Raw genomic sequence first — 25,783 nt, 5'->3', positions numbered from 1 at the left:
AAATGGGTTCGAACCCTACTGTTGGCAGCCCTGAAGATGGTTTTTGTGGTTTCCCATTTTTGCACCAGGCAGATGTTGAGGCTGTACTTTAATTAAGGCCACGGCCGCTTCCTTCCCACTCCCAGGCTTTTCCTATCCCATCGTCGCTACAAGACCTATCTGTATCGGTGTGACGTAAAGCCAATTTTTATTTAGATAACACAGGTCAACAAATTTCAACTTTTTGTCTGCCACACGCACAAAAAGTGGTCATTTTAACTGAATCGAACCTCTGAATACGAAAATAACAGTAAACCTTCATATTGTTTTCATGTGACAAAATTGAGCCTTATTCTGGGCAAAAGTGACAAAATATTTCACTATGTTAGCATACAATTCTTATCTTGTTGTTAATATATTCCTTAAACTATTCATTTTTGTCATAAAATGTCCTTATTTCTAATTTACTAAATACAATTCTTTATTTATTTATTTTTTTCAACTGATTTATTCTCATTAAGGAACTTGGAAATGGAGCTAAAACAAACTACAGTAACATCAAAATTAAACGCAAATAGTACCTTTAATGGTAGCACTCTGAAGTATGCAGCCATAATATATCACGATTACGACAGGTATTTTAACATTTAGAGTTTTACTTTCTTTTGCAGAATCTTACACTTTCTCTAACTAAACACCAAAAGTAGTTGCACAATATATGGCGATCCCATCTTCCTTGGTGTCTCTGCTACATCTGCTAAATCTTCTGGTGGAATCTCTCTCTGTGTTTGTCGCTCAGAACTCCTAAATTCTTGGGGGGTGGGGGAATCCAGATGTGAATGGAGAATGTGAATTTTTAGGGACATCCTACATCCTAGATGATGGTAACTGTCAATGTGTTTCCGAACTATTTGTCTGTAATTTTCTGCTTTATTTTTTCCCAGGAATCCACTCATTGCTTCACGGAACGCCTTCCAAGCCACTAGTTCCTTAGCTCTTAACATTCTTTCAAAGCTCTTATCTTGTAAAAGCTTCTGAATTTGGGGGACAAAGAATTTCCCTTATTTTACTTTTGCATCACTGAGTTTTGGAAACTGGCTTCTGAGGTAAACAAAGGCTTCTCCATTCTTATCCATAGCCTTAACTAATATCTTCATTAGGCCTAATTTTATATGCAATGGAGGTTGGTTTGGTTTACTAATGAAACATACTTGACATTGTGTTGTCCTGGCATAAGAGTTTCCCTTAGAGGCCACTCTTTTACAGTGTCCCCTACTGTCCCACAAGCATAGAAAGCAACAGTACTTTGTAAATCCCTCTTGTAGTCCTAATAAAATGGCAATGACCTTCAAATCTCCACATATTTGCCAGCTTGTACTTGCTGTAATTAATCATACTTAACAGAACTGTCAAACATTCGTATGTTTCTTTCATTCTACAAAATGTGCCATTGGTATTGATGGTTTAGTATTTCAGTTGCGGAGCAACACAGCTTTGAGGCTTAGCTCAGACGAGTCAATAAAAAAATCTCCATTCTTTTGGGATGTGTTGAAGTCCTACCTCATTCATTAAACTATCTATACCTTTACATGCATGAAGACCGGGCGAGTTGGCCGTGCAGTTAGGAGTGCGCAGCTGTGAGCTTGCATCCGGGAGATAGTGAGTTCGAATCCCACTGTCGACAGCCCTGAAGATGGTTTTCCATGGTTTCCCATTTTCACACCAGGCAAATGCTGGGGCTGTACCTTAATTAAGGCCACGGCCGCTTCCTTCCCATTCTTAGGCCTCTCCTATCCTATCATCGCCATAAGACCTATCTGTGTCGGTGCGACATAAAGCAAAATAGCAAAAAAAATAATATGCACAAAGGGAATATTTCATAGCATAGTAACTGGAAAACTGTTCATGAATCTTCCTAAGAAGTTAAATTCTGATGTTGGGAGCAAATAAATTCCATTGTTGCAGTTGCAATCCCAGCACCTTAGCCTGCTGTTTTGTGTGATTCATATTGCTTACTAAGGCATTTAGTCTGCACTGATTGACAATGAGGGGTTCACGGAGTGGGAACTCCGCAGCGCCTTAGCTCTTTGCAAGGACACGTCTCCTGGACCAGACAACATCCATAACCAGATGTTGAAACACCTTAGTGATGATAGTCTACTATATCTCCTTCGTGTGTTGAACCGAATCTGGATAGAGGGTGATTTTCTATCTCAGTGGCGAGAGGGCATAGTCATTCCTGTCCTCAAGCCTGATAAAGATCCTAAGTATGCAGGAAGTTGCAGACCGATTTGTCTTACAAACTGCCTGTGTAAGCTATTTGAGAGGATGATAAATCGCTGACTTGTGTGGTGTCTGGAGAAACAAGGACTTTTGTCCGAGTACCAGTGTGGTTTTTGAGCCGCTCGATCGACCCCTGACCACTTGGGATGCCTGGAGAGCTCTATCCAACATGCGTTTCTCCACAAACAACATTTGGTTTTCTTTGACTTAGAAAAGGCCTACAACACCACATGGCGATATGGTATCCTTTCAGTCCTGCATCAGTGGAGATTCCGAGGTAACGTGCCAGTATTTATTGCAAATTTTTTGTCCCTCCGTCTGTTCTGTGTCAGAGTAAGGAGGACATATTCGCAATACCATATTCAAGAAACTGGAGTCCCACAGGGGTTGGTTCTTAGTGTCAATCTGTTCGCGATTGCCATAAACGGCATTGATATAGATGTTGATTCCCATAGGGAATCTGAAATATTTGTCCTGAATGAGCAAATTTATAATACCAATACAAATGGTCCGTTATTGGACATTATAAATTTTCCAGCTAGCTCATTCTTGGTTGCCAGCGTTTTGCCCTCGTGTGCTAGGGTGGGCTTATCAGTTGGTACCTAGCACACCTACCAATACGCTGGCTAGTGCATACCGTGGAGGCCACTGCGTAGGCTAACTGGAGCCACCGGCAGTGCCAATGCACTAAGAGACTTTGTCTCATCACTAAAAATTGATGCCTGCTTGGCCATCAGATGATATAGATGTTGATTCCCATAGGGAATCTGAAATATTTGTCCTGAATGAGCAAATTTATAATACCAATACAAATGGTCCGTTATTGGACATTATAAATTTTCCAGCTAGCTCATTCTTGGTTGCCAGCGTTTCACCCTCGTGTGCTAGGGTGGGCTTATCAGTTGGTACCTAGCACACCTACCAATACGCTGGCTAGTGCATACCGTCGAGGCCACTGCGTAGGCTAACTGGAGCCACCGGCAGTGCCAATGCACTAAGAGACTGTCTCATCACTAAAAATTGATGCCTGCTTGGCCATCAGATAATATAGATGTTGATTCCCAGAGGGAATCTGAAATATTTGTCCTGAATGAACAAATTTATAATACCAATATAAATGGTCCGTTATTGGACATTATAAATTTTCCAGCTAGCTCATTCTTGGTTGCCAGCGTTTCGCCCTCGTGTGCTAGGGTGGGCTTATCAATTGGTACCTAGCACACCTACCAATACGCTGGCTAGTGCATACCGTGGAGGCCACTGCGTAGGCTAACTGGAGCCACCGGCAGTGCCAATGCACTAAGAGACTTTGTCTCATCACTAAAAATTGATGCCTGCTTGGCCATCAGATGATATAGATGTTGATTCCCATAGGGAATCTGAAATATTTGTCCTGAATGAGCAAATTTATAATACCAATATAAATGGTCCGTTATTGGACATCACCCTAGCACACGAGGGCGAAACGCTGGCAACCAAGAATGAGCTAGCTGGAAAATTTATAATGTCCAATAACGGACCATTTATATTGGTATTATAAATTTGCTCATTCAGGACAAATATTTCAGATTCCCTATGGGAATCAACATCTATATCATCTGATGGCCAAGCAGGCACCAATTTTTAGTGATGAGACAGTCTCTTAGTGCATTGGCACTGCCGGTGGCTCCAGTTAGCCTACCCAGTGGCCTCCACGGTATGCACTAGCCAGCGTATTGGTAGGTGTGCTAGGTACCAACTGATAAGCCCACCCTAGCACACGAGGGCGAAACGCTGGCAACCAAGAATGAGCTAGCTGGAAAATTTATAATGTCCAATAACGGACCATTTATATTGGTATTATAAACGGCATTGTCGCTGCTGCTGGTTCAGCAGTAATACCGTCGCTATATGTTGACATTTTTGCTCTGCACTATAGCTTGCGTAATATGGCAGTTGCAGAGCGACAATTATAGCAAACTATTCGGAGAGTGGAGCAGTGGACCTTGGAACATGGCTTTCGGGTTTCCACCGCAAAGACCTCTGTTGTCCACTTTTGTCGTCAACGTACTTTTCACACTCCTCCTGAACTTTATCTAGGAAATGCCGCTCTTCCCATAGTTGACACTTACCGATTTCTTGGGCTCATTTTTCGATGGTAAATTACCGTTGGAGCCACACGTGCGGCAGTTAAAAGTGCAATGCACTAAGAAGCTGAATATCGTGAAGTTTCTTAGCAGTACTAATTGGGGTGCTGACCGCATGGTGCTCCTACGATTCTGTAGGGCATATATTTTATCCCGGCTAGACTACGGCAGTGCAGCATATGGCTCAGCAAGACCATGCGTCCTTGCGAAGCTGAACAGCATCCACCACAGCGGGGTTAGGTTGGCGACGGGAGCTTTGCGTACATGCCCCGTTGCTAGCCTGCTCGCTGAGTCTGGTGTGCTGCCATTACACCTGAGGCGCCAGCAAATGCTTCTTTCGTATGCTGCAAATTTGCGACAGATGCCACTTCAAGCTATCCTAGCGTATTCAACAATGGCAACCGTTTGCTGTACGCTGCTTGTCCTCTAGCAACGCGGCCGGTTGGAATACACTTGGATAGCAGTCGCAGATTTTTTCACGTACCTTCGGTTCCTTGCCTTGTCAGACAACCAAGTGGGGTACCTCCGTGGGTAGTAGGACGACCTGAAATAATCCTGGATCTGCACACTGGCCTGAAGGAAAACACGGACCCTTCGATTTATCGGAGGCTCTTTCTGGCTGTTGTTGGACGGTATCCAGGCTCAGTCAACGTTTACACGGATGGCTTGAGAACAGACACTAAAGTGGTCTGTGCGTTAATTGTCGACACTGGTAGGTTTCTTTTTGCTCTCCCAGAAACCTGTAGTGTGTACCCAGCAGAGCTCTATGCTATCTGTGCAGATCTGTGGTACGCACTGTCCGATGTGCGCCGACACTTTATTGTGTGTACTGACTCCTTGAGTTTGCTGCAGTCTATTGATACCTGTTTCCCTCGGCACCCTCTGGTGCAGCGGATCCAGGACCTGCTGGCCGGGTGTTCGAATGCTAGCACCAGAATCTCATTTCTCTGGCTCCCAAGCCACATGGGTGTAGAGGGAAACGAGTTAGCAAATCAGGCTGCCAAGGAGGCAGTAACACTGCCCCCGTTGCCATACAAGGTTCCAGCAAGTGATATTCGCTCTCAGCTGAGACATCTTATTATGTTCCATTGGGAGATGGAGTGGTAGGCCACTCCTCTTCCAAATAAGCTAAGAGCGATAAAAGGTACAACGAAGGTATGGAGGACTTCCCTTCGGGCTTCGCAGAGGAAAGCAGTGGTATTATGTTGTCTTCGGATCGGTCACGGTATCCTGACTCACTCCCATCTATTGAAAGGAGAACCCCCTCCGGTGTGTACTTGCGGCGATCATCTTACAGTGGTACACATCCTTACGGAGTGCATGGACCTGGTCGATTTGCGCTGTAGTCTAAAACTCCCACGTACCATCTCCCTCATCCTGCGAGATGACGAGCAGTCAGCAGACCTCGTCATCCGCTTTATGAGGGATAGTGGTCTTTTTTTTATCGTGTGCAACGATGTCCTTCGTCCTAGTGTATTTGTGTTAATTGTGCTTTTATCCCATTTACCTCATTTTAATTTGCGTTGCATATTTTAATGTGTGTTTTTAACGTCTAACGTAAATTATATGTATCTGTACTTCCAGGCAATGCCTTATTGCTTTGTTTCCTGTATTTTCTCTTATTTTATTAGAAAATAAGGCATTGCGAATTAGATCCACCGATTGTTTTAACCTCATACTCATTTTTCTTCATCACCATTTTTTTAACTCTAGTCAGTGGATACAATTTAAAATTTTAACTATCATATATCATGTCGTCCATCTCGTTCCATTAGAGGCCGATGGCCTTCGATGTTAGGCCCCTTAAAACAACCATCATCATCATCATCATCATCATCAATGAGGGGTTCATTTTCAGGTTCTGGGATGTAAACTGGATCAAAGGAAGCGGACAGTTCGGGCTCATCAACTTATTCAACTGAAATGGTTTCTTCTAAATATGAAGGTCGGCTAGTAATTAGAGCTCAGCTCCATGTGGAATGGATTTTCTTACAGAGGGATCATTAGGATATTCAACATTGGATTTTGTTTTCTTTGAATGCCCTGCAATTTTTGTGAAACAAAAGTAACAGTCATTTACATGGTTTGTTGTTTCCCACCGAACCATTGCCATCTCAAAGGCATAGTGTGTGTTTTTTCACCACCCATCCACTTAATAAGATTAGAATAACACCTTATGCAGCACACATGGGGATCCCACTCTTCAACTTCATCATCAACAGGACAGCCAAAATAACTTAAATATGCTTGTTTGAAAGTTTTGTCAAAAATCGATGCAGAATTTTTATACATGTAACAGAAATTGTTTGGTGAATTTACACTAACATAACAAGATTTTCTCATTGCAGAGGAAATAAAATAAAAGATCACAACAGCCACTTGAAACCAAACCACTTTTCATGTGCAAGATAAAGCTTAAACTGAACCTAAAATGTGACCATCTTGGTCACTTCCTGCTGGTCTGGTGCCTAGAGCACTAAAGGAGTAAATCACTCGTCCCTTTACCCTTAGCAAGGTCACACATATTGTAAACTAGGTTTTTATATTAAACTCTGAATCCTAAATAACTGAAAAGATAACAACTGTTTGTGAAAACTTGTTTTAGAGAAAATCTAGAGAATTTATAAACGTCCCTGTTCCACTAACTTGATTTTTGCTTGTTTTTAAACATATTTTCATGATTTACAAGAAAATGGTTGGTGATGGAACATTTTCGTGTTCATATCTGTTAATAGCTCATAAATCTTGACTTAATATGCCCATTTTCTCCTATGTGGCAAAAACCTTGTCGACTAGTGTAATTGTTCCATAGCGTAAACATTTTTTTCCCATGCAATGTTGTAAACGACGGTTCCATAACCTCAAAGAATACAAACAACTCCGATGCAGAATTATAGGAATATTTGTCTCTCAGTTCTCCTGATACCCAGAAGACCCTGTAAAATGATTTCACTTCAAATCTCTTCTTCATTGTTATCATAATTAGCATTACTGTCCCCCGAATCTAGAACACTTTCAATTAACTCAGCAATAGCATTGTTCTCACTTGCTTATACTATGCCATGGCTTAGAGAATGACTGACACCTGATGAACTGTTTGTGCTTTCAGAGGCTACAATTAGGCTATAAACAACGGTACAAGTTCTTAGAAGGAGAGCTGTAAACAAGCCACATTCCTGTTCTCGTCATAGAAGTTTGCAAAAGAAAATCCTTGCAGGGGTGAACAAAATATAAGCTAGTACATACGACTCGGCGCGGTGCTTGAATGTCTCGTCTTTTGAGTTTAAGGCCTGGCCAGTGCTCGCGTGAACGTCACGTCAAATGAGTCGAGTGGGATAATGAAAGTTGTTAGGTAGGTAGTAAAATAACTGATGATGGTAGATGTTAGGAGGCCATAAAATTCAGATGAGCCCAGGCAAGGAAGGCCTTTCGTAAGAAAATAAAATTGCTCATCTCGAACATCGATACAGGAATTAGAAAGATGTTTTTGAAGACTTTCGTCTGGAGTGTGGCATTGTATGGAAGTAAAACATGGACAATAACTAGCTCAGAAAGAAGGAGAATAAAAGCTTTTGAAATGTTGTGTTAAAGAATGCTGAAGGTGAGGTGGGTAGTCCGAATCACGAATGAAGAGACACTGAACCAAATTGGTGTGAGGAGAAAGAATTTGTGAAATTTGATGAGAAGAAGACATAGAATGATAGGACACATATTAAGACACACAGGGCTTGTACAGTTGGTTTTTGAGGGAAGTGTAGGCAGTAAGAACGTTAGAGGTAGACCAAGGTATGAATATGACAATGACAAGCAGGTAAGAGCAGATGTAGGATGTAGTAGTTATGTACAAAGGGCACTAGAAAAGTTTTGCAATGTGAGTGAACGCTTTAGACTTTTTCATAATAATTTCCACCACACTCAATACACTTCTCCATATGTCGAAACCAGTCACTGAACCAACTCTGCCACTTTTCTTTGGTTACATTTTCACACTCTTGATCCCATGCTGCCAGAAGCTTCTCGTTGGATGCAAAACGCCACCCTTTCAGCTTCATCTTCACTTCTGGGAAGAGTGCGAAGTCACATGGGGCAAGATCAGGACTGTATGGACGGTGATCAAGCACAGTCAACCCTGATCTGGCAAGAAAATCTATTGTTACATTAGCACGATGTGCTGGAGCATTGTCGTGATGCAAGAGCCAAGTGTTGAGCCGTGACCCTGGACGGAGCTGCTCAAGAGCCTGGATGACCTGAGGCAGACAAGTCTCACTGTACCACTTCGCAGTTACTGTCCTTTGTGTTTCTAGCACAACCCGAGTCAGGATGCCCTGTTTAGTGAAGAATACTGCAATCATCCTTTTCTTCAATGACCTTGACTTTCGCACAGTCACAGGAGTACCCTCATCTTCAAACAGCCACACCTTTCTCTGGGATTTTGTTGGGACATTGTAATAATAAAGCCATGTTTCATCACCTGTAACAATGCTATTGACGTTACGCGAAGTCCCATTTTCAAACTTTTCAGGCATTTTTCGGCACCATTTCACTCGATGTGCCCATTGTTCCTCTGAAAGTGAATGGGGCACCCAAAGGGAACAAACCTTTCTAACATGGAGATGGTCGTGTAGAATTCAATGAATAGCTGGTGCAGGGATGTGAAGGGTCTCTTCTACCTGCTAATATGTCAACCGCTTCTCTTGCTGCAACATTTTCCTCACAGCTTCTATGTTTTCCTCAGTCACTGATTCAGACGGTCGCCCAGAACGAGGATCGTCTTCAACCCCAAAATTTCCCCTCTGGAACTCTTTGTACCAGCAGAAATTTATTGTCTGATGTGGACAGTCTTTCCCCAGCACAGGAGTCATTTCCTTCAGGCACTGGTAAACAGTTAATCCACGAGCAAAATTGTAGCAGATAATTGCACGATATTCACCTTTAGACCGCACTGACATCTTAACTTGCTTTCAGTCCCACTGCTTGGTAACAACTGGTGTGAAGGTCGCACCTTGCTGTATTTTAGACCGGGTTTCACCCCTCTTTTCATCCCTCACCATAACAGGGGTGTCCAGCCAACTGTTTTTGCATATTGCAAAACTTTCCTAGTGCTCTTTGTAGAAAATGAAAAGGTTAGCACAGGATAGGGTGGCTTGGAGAGCTGCATCAAACTAGTCAGTGGACTGATGACTCAACAACAACAACAACCTGGATATGCACATGATTAGGATTGGTCATGGAATTAAATTAACACTGTATTTTATCCTGCGACAGATTTATCTATAGTTGTTGCAAATTGTGCTCCAAACCGTGAACAGTTCGACATGAAGGAAGATGGCATGCCATCTGGTCCCACAAATGTTTGATGACTGACAAATCAGCTGACTGAGTGGGTCAAGGAGGTGTTGAAACTGGACATATATATTTCCTTATAAACTCAAACTGTGTACAAGCAAGGATTATCTTACTGGAAAAGAGCTCTTAAGCACTAAGCCAGAAAAGATAGCACATGGGTCTTCAGTTATTTTTTCCACATACTGCTGGGTAGTCGGTATTCCTCATATCACTACCGGTGATGAATGTCAATTGTATGCAGTAGTTAGTAGTAGGGGGTGTGTGCAGCTGTGAATTGAGCCTGGAATTGTAGTACTCGCTAGCGATCCTGGCATGTTTGTCATCCATTCCCAAAGAAAAGTGTGGTTCATCACTAATAGCAATATGTTGCCAGGACGTGTAGCCTTCCACGTTGCTGCTGTCAGTTGACTGCTGCAAGCGAAGGATGAGTAGCTGAGGCATTAATGGCAGACAGTGTAAAGGCTATCGAGGTTGAAGAATTGCCTTGCTAGACATCGGGAAATGCTTCTGGCAGTGAGGAGGAGCCATAGTGAAGCTGCCAGAATAATCATTGCACCTTACTTTGTCATTATTAAATACAGAATTTAGCTTTATCTACCTCCACCATTCGTCTCATATTGCTTAATCTATATTCATATTCACTACTTTGATCAGCACATTCATTCCTATATTAGACTTCATCCCTTTACTCTAAGTACAGTACCTTCTTGTCATTGTTCCCACCAGTTTGTACCCACAATAATTTTGGCCAGTTGCCTTCAGCTTTTATGGGAGATATTCTGAGTGCAGCCATTTTTCACTCCCAAACAGCAGTCATCCTGAAAACAGAGTAGCATAAGGACAATTTTGTCTGCAAACTTGCTCTCTTCTTACAAAATATTGTTGATCACAGTTATGAACTCACTAAATTACCCTTGGTAGACGTTAATTTGCTCTCACATAAACACATGTACTGCATTAGTTTTGGAGTGATCATCGTACATCATAAGTACTGTATTTCATGTGGTCCACTTGTTGCAATTTCATGTTCTTTTCCAGGAATTTGATTATCATGTGACTAGTCTTGGAAATATTGATTTTTTTGTTATACTACATTCAAGTTTGTTGGACATTACCCTTTATGTACAGTGTTAAGCAACCATGATACGCTTCATGTAGACTGGGTTAGAAAGTGAAGAAATGACTTGGAGAATAGGTATGAGGTTATCCACCTTTCAGTCGTCGGCTGTAACTCGATCCAAGTATATATAACTTCTTCCTGCATACATTGAGCAGTTCAACTCAGTTGATGGATGTGTTTGCGATGACTAAGCGGACCAATCCTGGCATAAAACATACGTCCATAAAAATCACACTGGATGGATGCAGGAAGGCGGGGTTGTAATTGACGGGGTTTTCTTGCTTGTTGCTTGGCCTCTTGATGTCTGTGGCGTTCTCTTTCAAACAAGTTGACAGCGATGGATGTTGTGTTCTGCCACAGTGAACGGTCCACAGCACGTTCTTTCCATGTCTGCTATAATTATACCAGTTGTCTTCATGATGTGTTTCTGCTGGTCCTTAAAACGCTTAAGAGGGTGCTCGATGAGGTCTACTGCCGGAGCAAAGTTCACCATAAAGAGTTTGGCAGGGAAGCCTGGTATCACCCATGCGGTGAACATGACCTAACCATCTCGGTTGATGAGCGATGATTGTTGCCTCAATGCTATTTAGCTGCGCTTTGTCGAGAACTGCTGTGAAGGTCACATAGTCCCCCCCCACTTAATATTCAAGATGTATAGTAAAATAGGTATATTTTTGGTTCCACCTTTTTCAATGCAAAATAGTTTTTATGTGAATTACATCGCAAGTTGTTCACATGTAGATGGTAATAGATGAAAGTTCAGCACAAAATCTTGAATTATGGGTGAGGTGCATTAGACTGTTGTGTTAAGTCTTTTTTTAAATCTTGATTTATAGGACAATGACGTTAAGTCTTATGCACAGGTATTTGATACATTAGCTTGAGGAAACTGCCTTTAAACGTACAGTATTAAGGCTTCTTTCTTGTTACGAGATAAAATAAAACATCTATCTGATGAATAAAATTCTGTTCTTATGACAACAGTGGTGTTCGACAGTGGCATAAGACTTTAGTCAGGTGGTTCTTGAGGTGTTCATGTGAAGGTCATAATTATTGGATTCACAGTTTGATGTGGGACTAGAATGACCTAATAAGAAAGTGAAAGCCAAATTAGGTATAATAAAGATTAAAAGGCAAGTAAGGAAATACGAAAGATATTAAACTCACCTTGCACAGTGTGTTGCGGTACTTGGTGGGCAGAGAGGAGCTGGACGACAAATAGCAGTGGGATTATGGGGAGGGGAGGAAAGAGGGGTTAGGGGAAGGGAGAAGGAGGGGACTAGTATTACGGTGGGGCAGAGGGGTGAGGCAGTGGGTGTATCCGTCGTGGGTGGCTACTATGCAAAGAGTGGAAGATTCTCGGCGGTGGGTCAACATATATTTGATTTCAATCACAATTTTACCAATATAGAACAGGACATAGAAATCCTCGAAATAGTTAGGCCTAATAAAGGTCCTCTACTTAACATAATCGAAAATTGCTTTATACATCTTGTCCATTACCTTAACCCTAATTTTAATCTAAACAAAATTTTGGAGAAACCTAACACTCTTTTCAATTTCTTCATTAACATTTTAAAAAGTGATAGGTCTTTAAATCTGAGCTTCGTTTTTCCTCACTTGCCTTTTAATCTTTTTTATAGCTAATTTGGCTTTCACTTTATTAGGTCATTCTGGTCCCACATCGAACTGGGAATCCAACTATGGCTCAATAATAATTATGACCTTCACATGAACACCTCAAGAACCACCTGACTAAAGTCTTTTATGTCACTGTCGAACACCACTTTTGTCATAAGAACAGAATTTTATTCATCACATAGATGTTTTATTTTATCTCATAACAAGACACAACTTACAGATTACGACAAGCCTTAATACGTTTAAAGACCGAGTTTCCTCAAGCTAATGTATCAAATACGTGTGCATAAGATTTAACGTCATTGTCCTATACATCAAGATTAAAAAAGACTTTTAACACAACAGTCTAATGCACCTCACCTATAATTCAAGATTTTGTGCTGAACTTTCATCTCATTTATTTTAACTTAACATTAGCTACTTTATATTTCTTGTTATGTGTTTTTAGATTGCTTTAAGGAATTTGAAATTTGTACCTTTTGTATCATTGGCTGATGATGACACAGACTTGTTATTGAAACTAGTACCATCTATATATGAACGACTTGTGATGTAACTCACATAAAAACTATTTTGTATTGAAAAAGGTGGAACTAAAAATATACCTATTTTTCTGTAATTCCACTTCAATACAGACCATTATGAAATTCTTTTAACCTTTTAATTCAAGATGTATCTCATTTTCTGTTGGTGGAAGCGCTCAAGTTTTTTGATATCACAGCAATAGTGTCCAAGTTTCACAGCCATACAGCAGCGTGGAAATAACAGCTTTGTACACAGAGTTCAGTACGCAGTTCATACCTGCCAACTTTTACGGTTTATCCATAAAATTTACAGAAATTACAGCATTTTACGGATGGACGGTGTTATTTTACAACTTCGCGGACAAAAATTTGAAACATTAACATTTGATAAACACCGCACTTCTGTACAATCGTTTGCCTGGGTTGAAGGCAAGTCCGCGATCAGTATTTTTAACCATCTGATGTTTGTGTCATTATTGGAATTGAATTTAAAGCCAGGATAACAGTTTTTCCGTGTGAATCTTAGGTCATAAAAGAAAGAAAAGTTCCACCTAATCAATACTTATTTATTATCACATGCATGATAGAATTCACATGAAATTTATAAAGCAGGATGAATCTTAGGTGTTGACAGGCTCTGCTCCGCAAATTCTTTGTTCCGCTCCGTTCGCTTGTTGTGATTTAACCTATATTCTTTGACCACGTGAGGATTCGTTGTTCACAAAGTTGGCGTTCGTTGATTCTTGTGGCCGTTTAAGGTTATGACATATTTTAATGAAGTGTTCGAATTTTTGTGTTATAACTTCGTGCTTCGCAGTTTCCTGTATTCGTTGGTCTAATTACATTCATTCCAGGGACAGGATATACCGCTATTAGCGAAGCCCATTAAATTATAAAGATCAATAAGAATAAGAAGAATTACATTTGTTCCATGTGTGTGTATGTTTTCTACCATGTGCATATTCTTCGTTCACGAGGTTGGCGTCGTGTTCATTTAATGGTTTAAGACATTGTGTGCTTTGACATGTTTTAATGAAGTGTTTGACTGCCTTGAGTGTTTATGTTATTTTATGCAACGTTCAGTGATCCAGGTTCCTTCCAATGTTTCAGCGGATATCAAGACATTTGTTCTCGGACATTTTCATACACTATATTCCTACTGTAGATTATCATGAATATCTCCAACAAGAAACAGTACTTGATTCAAAATGAAAGAAGTGATGATGAGAGTTATTGGCATTCAGACTTCAAACATACTGAATGATCTCCAGGATACAGATAAATCCCTTTTCTTTTCATCAGTGAGAAGCTGCTTTTGTACTGTCTGTGACTACATCATGAACAAGTTTCCACTCAAGGATGTTGTGTTAAAGCATGCTCAAGTTACTAGGTTAGACAAAATTGAAAATGCACAGTTTTTTTTTTTTTTTTTTTTTTTTTTTTTTTTTTTTTTTGAAATGTTTTCTATCATGTTATGCAAGGAAGAGAATGAAACTACAGATGAGGTGGTGAATGAGCTTCAGAGACAGTTTACAGTTCTTCAGGTAGATGAAACATTGGTTGTAAATCAAGATGCTGCAAGTGATTCCAGTTGGGCACAAATATCAAGAATTCGTGGAGCTGATGGACTTCTCAAGTATAACCGAATTTCTAGAGTAATGCTCTCTGTTCTCACCATACCCTGTAGCAATGCAGAATGTGAACTTGTTTTCAGCCTTGTGAAGAAAAATAGAACAAAGTTCTGATCATCCATGTCCAATGACTCTCTGGAGTCTATTTCTGTTTTGAAGACCAGGAGTTCTGGTCCCTGTTATGACAAAACATTTTCTCAAACATTTTGCAGGAAGCTAAAAAAGGCCACAACTATGATTTTAAAGTCGAACTAGTGTGTGGTATGCAGTGTGTATTATATTATTTCTTGCCTGTGTTAGGTTAAACAAGTTTTATTGTGTAAAGCCTTTTTCAGTTATCACATATTTGCTTAATTTATCAAGGAAGTCCTGTTATGTATGCTCCACACTTATATTCACCACTCCTGCTGCTGTTTGACATGGATTTCTTCCTGATTGTTATGTTCATTTACAAATCATTGGCCTATGATGTAAGTAGATATGATTTAATTGAAGTATCCTGTTTAAAGCATGAATTATTGTATTTTGTAGCCCAGAAGTATTATTATTTTCGTCAAGCCGGGGTATTACATGTGATAAAATTCATTCTTGGGGCCGTATTGAAAGTATTTGTATTAAATAACACTAGATTGTTTATATTTTTCTCTCACCTACTCAATACAATACAATCTTAAAAGTTAGGACTTCATCCTTATTAAAATATTAACATCAAATTAATACATTGGATGGTACATGTTTCGCCTATCAATAGTAGGCATCATCAGCCATTTTTTACCTTACAAATAGATCAGCTACCTGATTGGGAATGACTTATGAATATTGTTAAAAACTATAACTTTCAAAATGGATTGGATATCGCTAAACACCTAATACAAAATAAATAATAAAATGTGGTATACTATTATGTAACAATATTGTGTTAATATTTGAGTCCAAAAATATGACAATCATTTGAAGATTACAACACTAAAATGAAATGTCGTATGGCTTTTAGTGCCTGGATATCCCAGGACAGGTTCGGCTCGCCAGGTGCAGGTCTTTCTATTTGACACCCGTAGGCGACCTGCGCGTTGTGATGAGGATGAAATGATGATGAAGACAACACATACAGCCAGCCGCCATGCCATTTGCATTAACCAATCAAGGTTAAAATCCCCGACCCGACCGGGAATCGAACCCGGGACCCTCTGAACCGAAGGCCAGTACGCTGACGTTTCAGCCAACGAGTCGGACATTACAACACTGATATTAATAGATATTACAGTAAAGATAAAAATCAGAAAGCACATTCCATTTAATTGTCAAAGGGCGTGTTGTTAAAAACTTGAGGAAAGTTGAGCATATATCATGTGATGGCCAAGCAGGCATCAATTTTTGGTAGTGAGACAAAGTCCCTCATAGTGCATTGGCACTGCCGGTGGCTTCAAGTAGTCTACGCAGTGCCCTCCACGGTATGCACTAGCCATGCGTCTTGGTAGGTGTGCTAGGTACCAACTGACAAGCCCAACCTAGCACACAGGAGTGAAACGCTGGCAACCAGGAATGAGTTAGCTGGAAAATTTATAATGTCCAATAACGGACCATTTATATTGGTATTATAAATTTACTCATTCAAGACAAATATTTCTGATTCCCTATAGGAATCAATATCTATATCATTCCATTTATAAATTTTGAAGAATTTTCATATGGCCTGGTTCTTTTTATGATGATAATATTAGTTGGAATGCTGGTGCCGTAGGCTATACTGAAGTTTGTGTAGACGTCATTAGGCCATCTTCTTTGAAGTAGTATTTGTGGGAAGAGTTTGTGATAGGTGTAGCTTTTATTGTTGAACGTGTTGAGGTGAGCGTACTAGTCAAAAGGGAACGTTGTTGTCAATCGGTGGGTAGCTAAGTGTGTGATAAAATTCCCTTTAGTTGCTCAAAGGCCTCAACATAAGTTAACATCTTGATTGGCATTGTTCTCAGAGTGATTCAGCTTCAACAACAGGAAATACTTGTCACAAAACATTGCCTGCAAAAACATTTCATTACGAATAAAAGGATTGTTAGACCATTACTCCTTCAAGAAATTTTATTGTCTCTAACCATGAGCATTATCAGTGCAGTAAAACAATACATTTCATCAACATTTGTATCAGTCCATTTACCAAGAGGGGAATGGGAGTTATAGGTTGACTAGCAATAGTATGTGCTGCACGTACATTTGTTACTCTTCCAATATCACTGACAATGTTTTCATTCAATATTGCTTTGAAATACTTCTTTGGTTTCATTGTTAGGATGAAAGTGTGTCCTGTTTATCTGAATGATCAAATATATGTATATTGTACAAATGTACTTTGCTAAAAATAATTTTAAAAAGGACTAGGGATCACATTTTGAAGTTCGAAGGATAAGTATTGCTTTAGAAAACATTTTGCTGACTGAAAATAATAATATTGTTCTAAGCTTCTCATCAGTATCTTAAACATCCGATATCTGCTTGCGGAAATTCCCTGCTTATCTGTTAGCTGTGAGAAGGTTGTGCACACATGACTTTGAGTGGGTTCGCTGCAATGGCTATGCACAGAGTGGTTCCAGCAGATGTAAATGTAAGAGAGGGAAACCTCAGAAATGTGGAAGAAGACTATTGTGTTAGCTCATTGGTGCCATCTTATGGAACCATTCTGTGTGCTGCCATTTTGGACAAAAAACTGACAAACAGAGCGGTTCCATACTAACTTATAAATGCTAGAAGTTCAAGTTATTGGCAAGAGATGGGTCTTGCGGTGCATACAGATTACTCCTTGATGTTCAGGGAATCTTCTAAATAAAATGCACCCAACTGTAATACTGCATAAAAAGATAAAATGCGATCTGCCTGCGCTTGTAGTAAATCAAACATGGCTGGATGTGACGAAGACATCGTGAAGGGGCTGGAAAGTGATATAGACGACGATTTTTCATTCAGGGACAAGTATGGGGCGATTTTCCATTTCCTATCCCTCCAGTGGAAAGAACAAAGCATTCTTCCAGGCCCTGCAAAGTCAGGTGGCTATGTAAAAAATGTGCTGTGCCATCTCATCTCGAGAACTATTTCAAAAAATATCACACGGTGATTCACTACTGAAGAATGAAAAACAGTTAACTGAACATTTATGCATTGATCTGTGATGAAAGCAGCTTTCTACAAATTTAAGTCTTTAATAGTTTGCAATAAACCAAATTATAGCATAATTCTCAAAAATAAATAGTTTTCTGTCCCTGCAGCTGGAACAGTTATTTAGGCTCCAATGGGTTAAATATGTTTAATAAATTTGTGAAAACGTATCATGACCGTATAATTGATGACATTGCAAAATTAAAATCTGAGTTCATCGATGAGTCTGTTTCAAGTGTTAACAGTGCACAAAAAGAATTATCCACCATCAGTCATGTTACCACAGCTGGTAAAAAGAGACCATGTGTGATAAGTGTTTTGGTCATGGAGTGTGACAAATTTGCAGTTAATTTAGGGGAGGATTCTAGTGATACAAGTGACAGCAAGTCTTCCAATCTACAGTGAATTGAGCTTCTTGCAAGTTCGGATTAATGAAATATGTCACATAGGTAGGCCTACTTGTTCATTTTCTTGGCGGATATACTTTATTGCAGTGATAGTGTATTTTTGTTATCCCAAATATGTTCGGGCAAAGCGGCTATGTCTGTAAATTTTCACACTTTTCATATTTACGTCGAGAGCACATGGACCTCGCAGAGTGATATGAAATGTTTATGCCTACTTTACTCTTTTGATGGAAGGAGCTTAGTTCCAAGGTTTCACAGGAGATGGCAGATTAATGTACTAAAGATTCATGTCCATTACGTTTTTGCGATAGTAGTACCACAACATCATTCCGAAAACACATATATGGGATGACAGTCTGTTGCAGTGTATGGGTGTGGATCACGTAAATCTCTTTACAAGGATTTAAGACCAAGTCGTTGACTGATGATCTGATCCTGACAACCCTGTGTGATCTCATTAACACCTATCTTATCCTCCACCAGTGATGACTCATTCTCTTTGGAATGCCTGGTATACTAATCAGATACCTTGAAACTGTTATAATTCTTTCTGTTCCCTTGCTTGTGATGAATATTGCAACTGCAAGAGAAAATTAGGAGTATTTAAGTACTGCAAATTTGTAGGACTAGATATAGATTGCTTTGTTGGAGAATGGTCACCTGTTATGCAGATATATAACCTCTAATGGCCAGTTTCTGGTACACCACAGTTACCTGTGAGTTACCTAAATGCGCTTGTAACTTTAACTGCGCTGTGAACTTTAATGAGTTTCCGGAAACTTAAATCCAGATTTATAAGCCCTGGTAATAAACAGTGTAGTTATCGTCATGTTTAGTATCTGTCGTCCTCCAATAGATGTGTCTACGCAAATGATTTTAGGGTTATTTTGGTAATATCCAGTTACTTTTACTAGCAGAAGTTTTCTACAATGAAAAATGGTTAGCAAATATATACACAGTCATCTCAATCAATCTGATTAGCATGTAATAATCTCTCATAATATGAATATACAGTATGTACGATCAAATAATGCAAACATTATATATATTTCCCGTTCTTTCTTATTCACAGTACGCAGTCATCGTCTAAATTTCACCTTGATCGTTGTCGTCAGTAAAATTATAAAAATACACAGCAATTTCCAAACAGATCACTTTTCACTGATCCAGAACACAACAAACGTAAACGAAAAAAATCATAAATCGAAACGTGCAGCACACTTTGGAACCTATTATTCCGACACTGAAGGTGCGATATCAATTTGTTCCCGCAGCAACTGTTGCAGATTTTTTTTTGTAGATTGCAAACAAACCGAAAACTCCTACTTAAAACACGCATATGCCGTTTTTCTCTTCAAGGATGCTGGATATGTACGGTAAGATTGCCGTTTCTTCAGTTTTTCTTCTGTATCTCGACACCGAGTCTTACGTACAAAATGTTCCTTATTCCTGTTCATATCTCTCTGGGAACTCGCTCATTTATCATTCTTCTTTGACATGTAATTTCACCTGATCAGTTGCCAAACCCTTCAAGAATTCCATTTTTTTTCGGACTTTCATGGCACAACTTGGACAACACGAAAGCATTACAATCTGCGATCTCCAACAGCCAAAATAAAATAGCCATATCACTCAATTTTTCATCAGTTCTGTAGTTCCCTAATGTACTCCTCGAACTGAGAATTTGTAGTTCATAATAACTGCAACGGACTAGTAATTTGAGATGTTTTACTTACACTGAGCACGCAACATGCATTGACAAAAATACTCTCGTAACTGCTGACGTGAAGTCCACTTGAGAATTTCAATCGACCCTAGCAAGCTAACCCTGACATAGGGTGTGAAGTGTGTTGACACAGATAAGAAGATAACATAACCTACAGCTCCCTGCAAGATTTTTAATTAAGTCCAGATGTTTTATGTTTACTGGGAGTCTATGAGACCTTACGTCACTGGTTAAAGAATATAATAACATTAAAAAAGCAATGAAAAATCGATATTTATTATTCAGCAGGCTTATATTAAATGCATACCGGTACCTAAGATATTTATTATTTAATACAAATGGAAATATTCCATAATTTCAGACTGGGTGTTGACTAACTGTTGGTGGGACACATGAATCAAAGCTTGACGAAAGAGATCTTAACATTAATTCTACTGTACATAGAAAGATCAATTTGAGCCTGATGAAAATCCATTTGATTCGAGTTCTATTTGATTTGACGATTCATTTCCTGTATTGCAAGATACATCTACATTAGAGGCGTCATACTCCGAGAAGACTGTAACCTGAACAGATGACAGGGACAGATGACACCATTTAAGTGGAATCAGTGACTAAAAGCCAGTGATAATGTGGAAGTAAACGTACGGACCAAAATAATGTCGACTCCAGCACACTAGCTGCAGTTACCAGTTGTTGCGCAGATAACTGTGAAGAACTCGATAACTGTTGTTTCAGAAACTCGTTTTAAACATATCACCATGTTAAGTCACTGATAACTACGCATCTACAGATAACTGTCATTCCAGAAACCAGCCATAAGTCTCCCAGTCACTTGAAAAAAAATTAATAAATATTAGAAAACACCTAAATAATAAACCATTTCATTAATAATATAATACAGGGTGGCCCACTTAAACGTTTCACCGCAGATATATCTGGAACAACAAGAGATATTGAAAAATGACTTTCACAGGCATGAAGGCAGGGAAGGGGCTAATTAAAGTAAATACTATGAGCCAGTCAAAAACGTAGGAAAATAGTATTTTCAACATCAACTTACGTTTTTTTAAATAGACACCCTGTATTATTTCGTAAGCAATCGTTAACATGAAAAATCACATAAGTAATGGCGTTTGTTTCATCGCAATAGGTCAATTACATCCCGAGATATTGCAACGTGAAGTTGACGCTTGAGATAAACGAAACGCGCCGCAGTTGCACATCCCGAGATTCCAGCACGAATCTCACGGTCCTCTTACTCGCGATATGATGGCCGTACTACGATGCGACAGGCACTGTACTTAATGCTATTTGCACTGTTATCAAGAGGGATGAAAATAAGAGAATTTTGTTACAGTAACTTTGCTGTATGAATTATGTACATTCTGAAGTAGTACAGTACAGAGTACTGCAATGTACTGTGTAGGTAAATAAAACACGCAAGAGAGGAACCGTTTTTTACATATCCTTTTGCTGTGGCAGGAAACCCTTCTATTATTTTCATCCCTCTTGATAACAGTGCAAATAGCATTAACTACAGTGCCTGTCGCATCATAGTACGGCAATCATATCGTGAGTAAGAGGACCGTGAGTTTCGTGCTTGAATCTCGGGATGTGCAACTGCTGCGCGTTTCGTTTATCTCAAGCGTCAACTTCACGTTGCAATATCTCGGGATGTAATTGACCTATTGCGATGAAACAAACACATTACTTATGTGATTTTTCATGTTAACGATTGCGCACAAAATAATACAGTGTCAATTTAAAAAAACGTATGTTGATGTTGAAAATACTATTTTCCTACGTTTTTGACTGGCTCATAGTATTTACTTTAATTAGCCCCTTCCCTGCCTTCATGCCTGTGAAAGTCATTTTTCAATATATCTTGTTGTTCCAGATATATCTGCGGTGAAAGGTTTAAGTGGGCCACTCTGTATACCTGAAAAAAACAACAGATATATTCTATTATTATTTTAAAATAGTGTTCAGGTTTTTTCTAGTATTTATTAATCTTGCATTAGTTTTGACAGACTGGAAAACTTAAAGGTTATATTAACTGAGTTGAAACTGAAAAGAAAATGACATTCACTTTTACATGAAAAAAAATGCTATGCAGATTACATTAAGTGAGAAGGCATAGAAGAAAATTATTTTTATGAATATGATTCTCCATCAACCAAGAGGAGTGGCCAATACGTGTTAAGGCGGTATAGCTTTGGAGTCTGCATTCAGGAGATGAGTGGGTTCAAGCCCCACTGTTGGCTCTCCTGAGAATGGTTTCCTGTGGCTTCCCATTTTCACTTTCCGGCAAATGCCGGGACTGTTCCTATTCACAGGCCGCTACCGATTCCTTTCACCTCCTTACTCAATTTAATTCACCATCATTCATTTCATCTTCATTAGCTTCTCAATTGAGGTTGGCATCAGGAAGGGCATCTGGTTGTAAAAACATGTCATATAAGTCATTCAACTCATCCCCAACCCTGTGTCAAGAAATGAGGGCTAAGGAGTAACATACATACATACATACATACATACATACATACATACATACGTAATTATGATTCTCCATCATATGAGACCTCAAAGCATTATGTGATAAGGAGAATTATGGAATGGTAATGTTTCTGTGAATTATCCAATGAGATTTAATTTACAAGTTAACTTTTGGAGATGATGTTCTGATATTTGTCTTCTTTATTTTTTTCCAGTTGCTTCATTGCAGAGTGCTTGCAGGGATGCTATTTTGCAACATATTACTAAAACAGGTGTATCATCCCTGCCGCTTCCCAAGACTCTAAAAGAATATCTTTTATACCAATCATGAACATAAGAGTAAAGTAAACTACTTTTCTCATTTCATTCATATAAAAAATGTGTAAGATACTATATTGAAGTGTAAAATAATGTGTCAACAAGTGGATACCTGATGATAATGACTGTAAAAAAAAAAAATGGAAACAGGTTAGAAATGACAGTGGTATACTCACAATATCTTACAGTTTTGTGTCATTTACAGTCTGGCTTAAATGTTACTGCAAAATTTTGATTATTATACCAAATGACACTATAAAGATACTGCTATAATTTCTGTGACTGGCACCTAATCTTCTGGTTATTATTGATTAGTATGTCATATAGCTATCCAGGTAGTGCCAGGTTTGATTCTCAACCCTGCTGTAGCATTAGGGTCTGGACTGAGGATTATTTAGCCTCCAGAAAACTTTTGGGAAACCCTCCAGTTGATCTCACTGTATCAGAGAGACAAGGGCTGAATGAGATTGAATGGCATGTGTGTGGATGGATTTTACCTGTAGTTAACTGAATGTCACCAGTTGATGATGCTTTTGGCTACTGAACTGGTGACTCTGTTTAATGGTGCTCAAAATAGTAAAGATTAAAAAAAATATTGTTGTATTTGTGTATATATTAATACAAAGTTTTTAGCATTACCATTTTGTCTGTCAACTTTTCTCTCTTGTAGCTCTCATCTTCAGGGACAATCCAGCTGTTTGTGACTTAACGAACATCAGTTAGTTACATATGGAGTTGATAAAAGTGGCCCTTATTAGAAATTATTAGGTTTCTGGAATAATAAATGGCCCTTTCCACATTACATTGCCCAGCAATCGGGGTAAAGAATGTACATTTTCATGGAAGATGTCTGAATTTGCTTCTGTCATGAATGAAGGTTGAGGTATTTTTTTTAGTGCCAAACAGATGATTCTGTAGTATGATGTATACTTGAAATGAACATCATTAGACATTTGTCTCTTTCACTTACAGCTCATCCCCAAAAGAACTTGACTTCATTCAAAGCATCTACTATATTAAAATTTATGTGAATAAAACAGCGATTCTATACATCTGAGGTCAAATTATTGTTATTAGTCTTGTTTTGATGATGATTTAGAACTGCATAAGTACCAACATCCTGAAAGGTGTAATGTTTAAGTGGTAGGATTACTTTTAATTTATTCTCTGTTTTGTGTCCATAAAGTACTTTGTTTCAAGTCACAAACATGACTGGATGTTTGAGTGAAATGTTATATCTGTAGGCCTACCATTAATGTTGGGAAATAGGATAATGTGTAAAAAAAGACACATGTTCTGTATTTAAAAAATTTTCTCAGCTTTAAACATTCTTATATAGATTAGTAACTCCCAATGGTTGATGGTATGATTTGAAGGCCTAGTTCTTTTTAATTCCTTTATTATTGTAAGAAATATTGAACTTAAATATTTTATGAAATATTTTGAATGCTACCATACTTCTTTTCCTAGAATGCACTTAATATTTGTTGGGAAAATCCCTCTCAACTCAGACAGCTACCCTTCACTCAACATATTGCACCGGAGTTGAAATTTGTGATGGGGAAAGTAGAGATAGGACAAGTTTTCTCGTAGATTCATGCTTTTTCCTTATTCCTTTCACTCTAGTATATGCTCTCTAATAATTTGTAAATCACTCAATTTTAGAGATAGCTTCATTTCTTAAACCAACTGTTATCTGAAATCAAGAAGCCGGCCCCGTGGTGTAGGGGTAGCGTGCCTGCTTCTCGCCCGAAGGCCCCGGGTTCGATTCCCGGCCAGGTCAGGGATTTTTCTCTCTAACTGAGGGCTGGTTCGAGGTCCACTCAGCCTACGTGATTCGAATTGAGGAGCTATCTGACAGTGAGATGGCGGCCCCGGTCTCGCAAGCCCAGAATAACGGCCGATGGGATGCGTCGTGCTTACTATACGGCCCTTCATAATCTGCAGGCCTTCGTTCTGAGCAGCGATCGCTGGGCAGGCCAGAGCCGTGCCGTGGAGTTTGGTTTTTTATCTGAAATCAAGATTTTCTTTTCTCTTTCTTTATTTCTTTCTATTTTTTTCCTAATGATGATGTGATGCAACTGTTTTCTGTATTAGAAATTCAATGTTTAGTTGACATAATTCTTGCAAGTGGAGTTTTCTGAGTGCTGGTATGATGATGTGACAGTGGTCAGAGTAATGAAGACCACAACTAAATTTCAAACAAGCATTCTGAACACTTTGTAATTTTCTCTGCTACTCTACTCACGGATTATTATAAACTGTATCGAGTAATTAAAATGAGGCAGTGCAGTTCAGGTTTCAAATAGTATTTTCTTTAGTTTATCAGAGAAAGTGAATTTATATTTACTAAGACAGTGCAGCATTCCATATAATATAAGATTTCCTGCCATAATTATTATACAGATTGGGAATGCCATTTAGGGACAGCAGTGGTAATGCTGTATGATTAAGTTTCCAAAGTAATTTAGGGTAACCTGCCTGGGATTCTGATAGATTCAGTGATTTCTGGCTTTATGATCTGAAATGTGATTCATGAACATCTACAAACCTTGGCCTCATCACATTCTTCAGCCACATACTCATCCTGTTTTGTATGTTGGCAATTTCAACAGCCAAAGTTGATTGGAACAGTTTTTTGAATGGTCTGGGGAAATATGTTCATTTCATCCTTCCTGTAAGTGACAACTACCATAGATTTGTTGGTGGAATGATTATTGTGGAAAAAAACACATCCCATGAGGATACCATTGAGACTGCATTCCTTGTTGGTCTGAGGCTGGTGATAATTTGTACCATGAGTTCCTTAACAGTGGGGACCAAGGTATAGCTGCACAATCTTGTGATGCTCGGCGACAAAAGTGGACAAGAACTTTTGAAGCCATGGATTTCAGACACTTAAGTAGAATAGCTTGATCTTGGTTACACGAACATAGAAGAGACAGCATGCCAGGTTATGTAAATTTCAGTATAGGCTAACTCAAGAAAAGGTAGCTGCATACATTGTCTCGATGTCCAGAGCTCCTAAAGAGGGGGGGA

At 39.1% G+C, this 25,783-nt stretch overlaps 1 protein-coding gene across 1 annotated transcript in view; it reads left to right on the top strand.

Annotated features, from left to right (window-relative positions):
- The window catches only part of LOC136864907 (neuralized-like protein 2), a 61,582-nt gene extending 38,341 nt beyond the window's left edge, over positions 1-23,241 (top strand). The window contains exon 2 of the mRNA XM_067142316.2: positions 22,642-23,241. Coding sequence (XP_066998417.1) covers positions 22,642-22,757 — 116 coding nt within the window. The 3' untranslated portion in view covers positions 22,758-23,241. The remainder of the gene's footprint in view (positions 1-22,641) is intronic.
- Positions 23,242-25,783: the final 2,542 nt, after the last annotated feature.

Source organism: Anabrus simplex, chromosome 2 (genome assembly GCF_040414725.1).
Source record: "Anabrus simplex isolate iqAnaSimp1 chromosome 2, ASM4041472v1, whole genome shotgun sequence".
In the NCBI taxonomy this organism is placed as follows: domain Eukaryota; kingdom Metazoa; phylum Arthropoda; class Insecta; order Orthoptera; family Tettigoniidae; genus Anabrus; species Anabrus simplex.
This window is presented reverse-complemented; position numbering and strand designations above follow the sequence as displayed.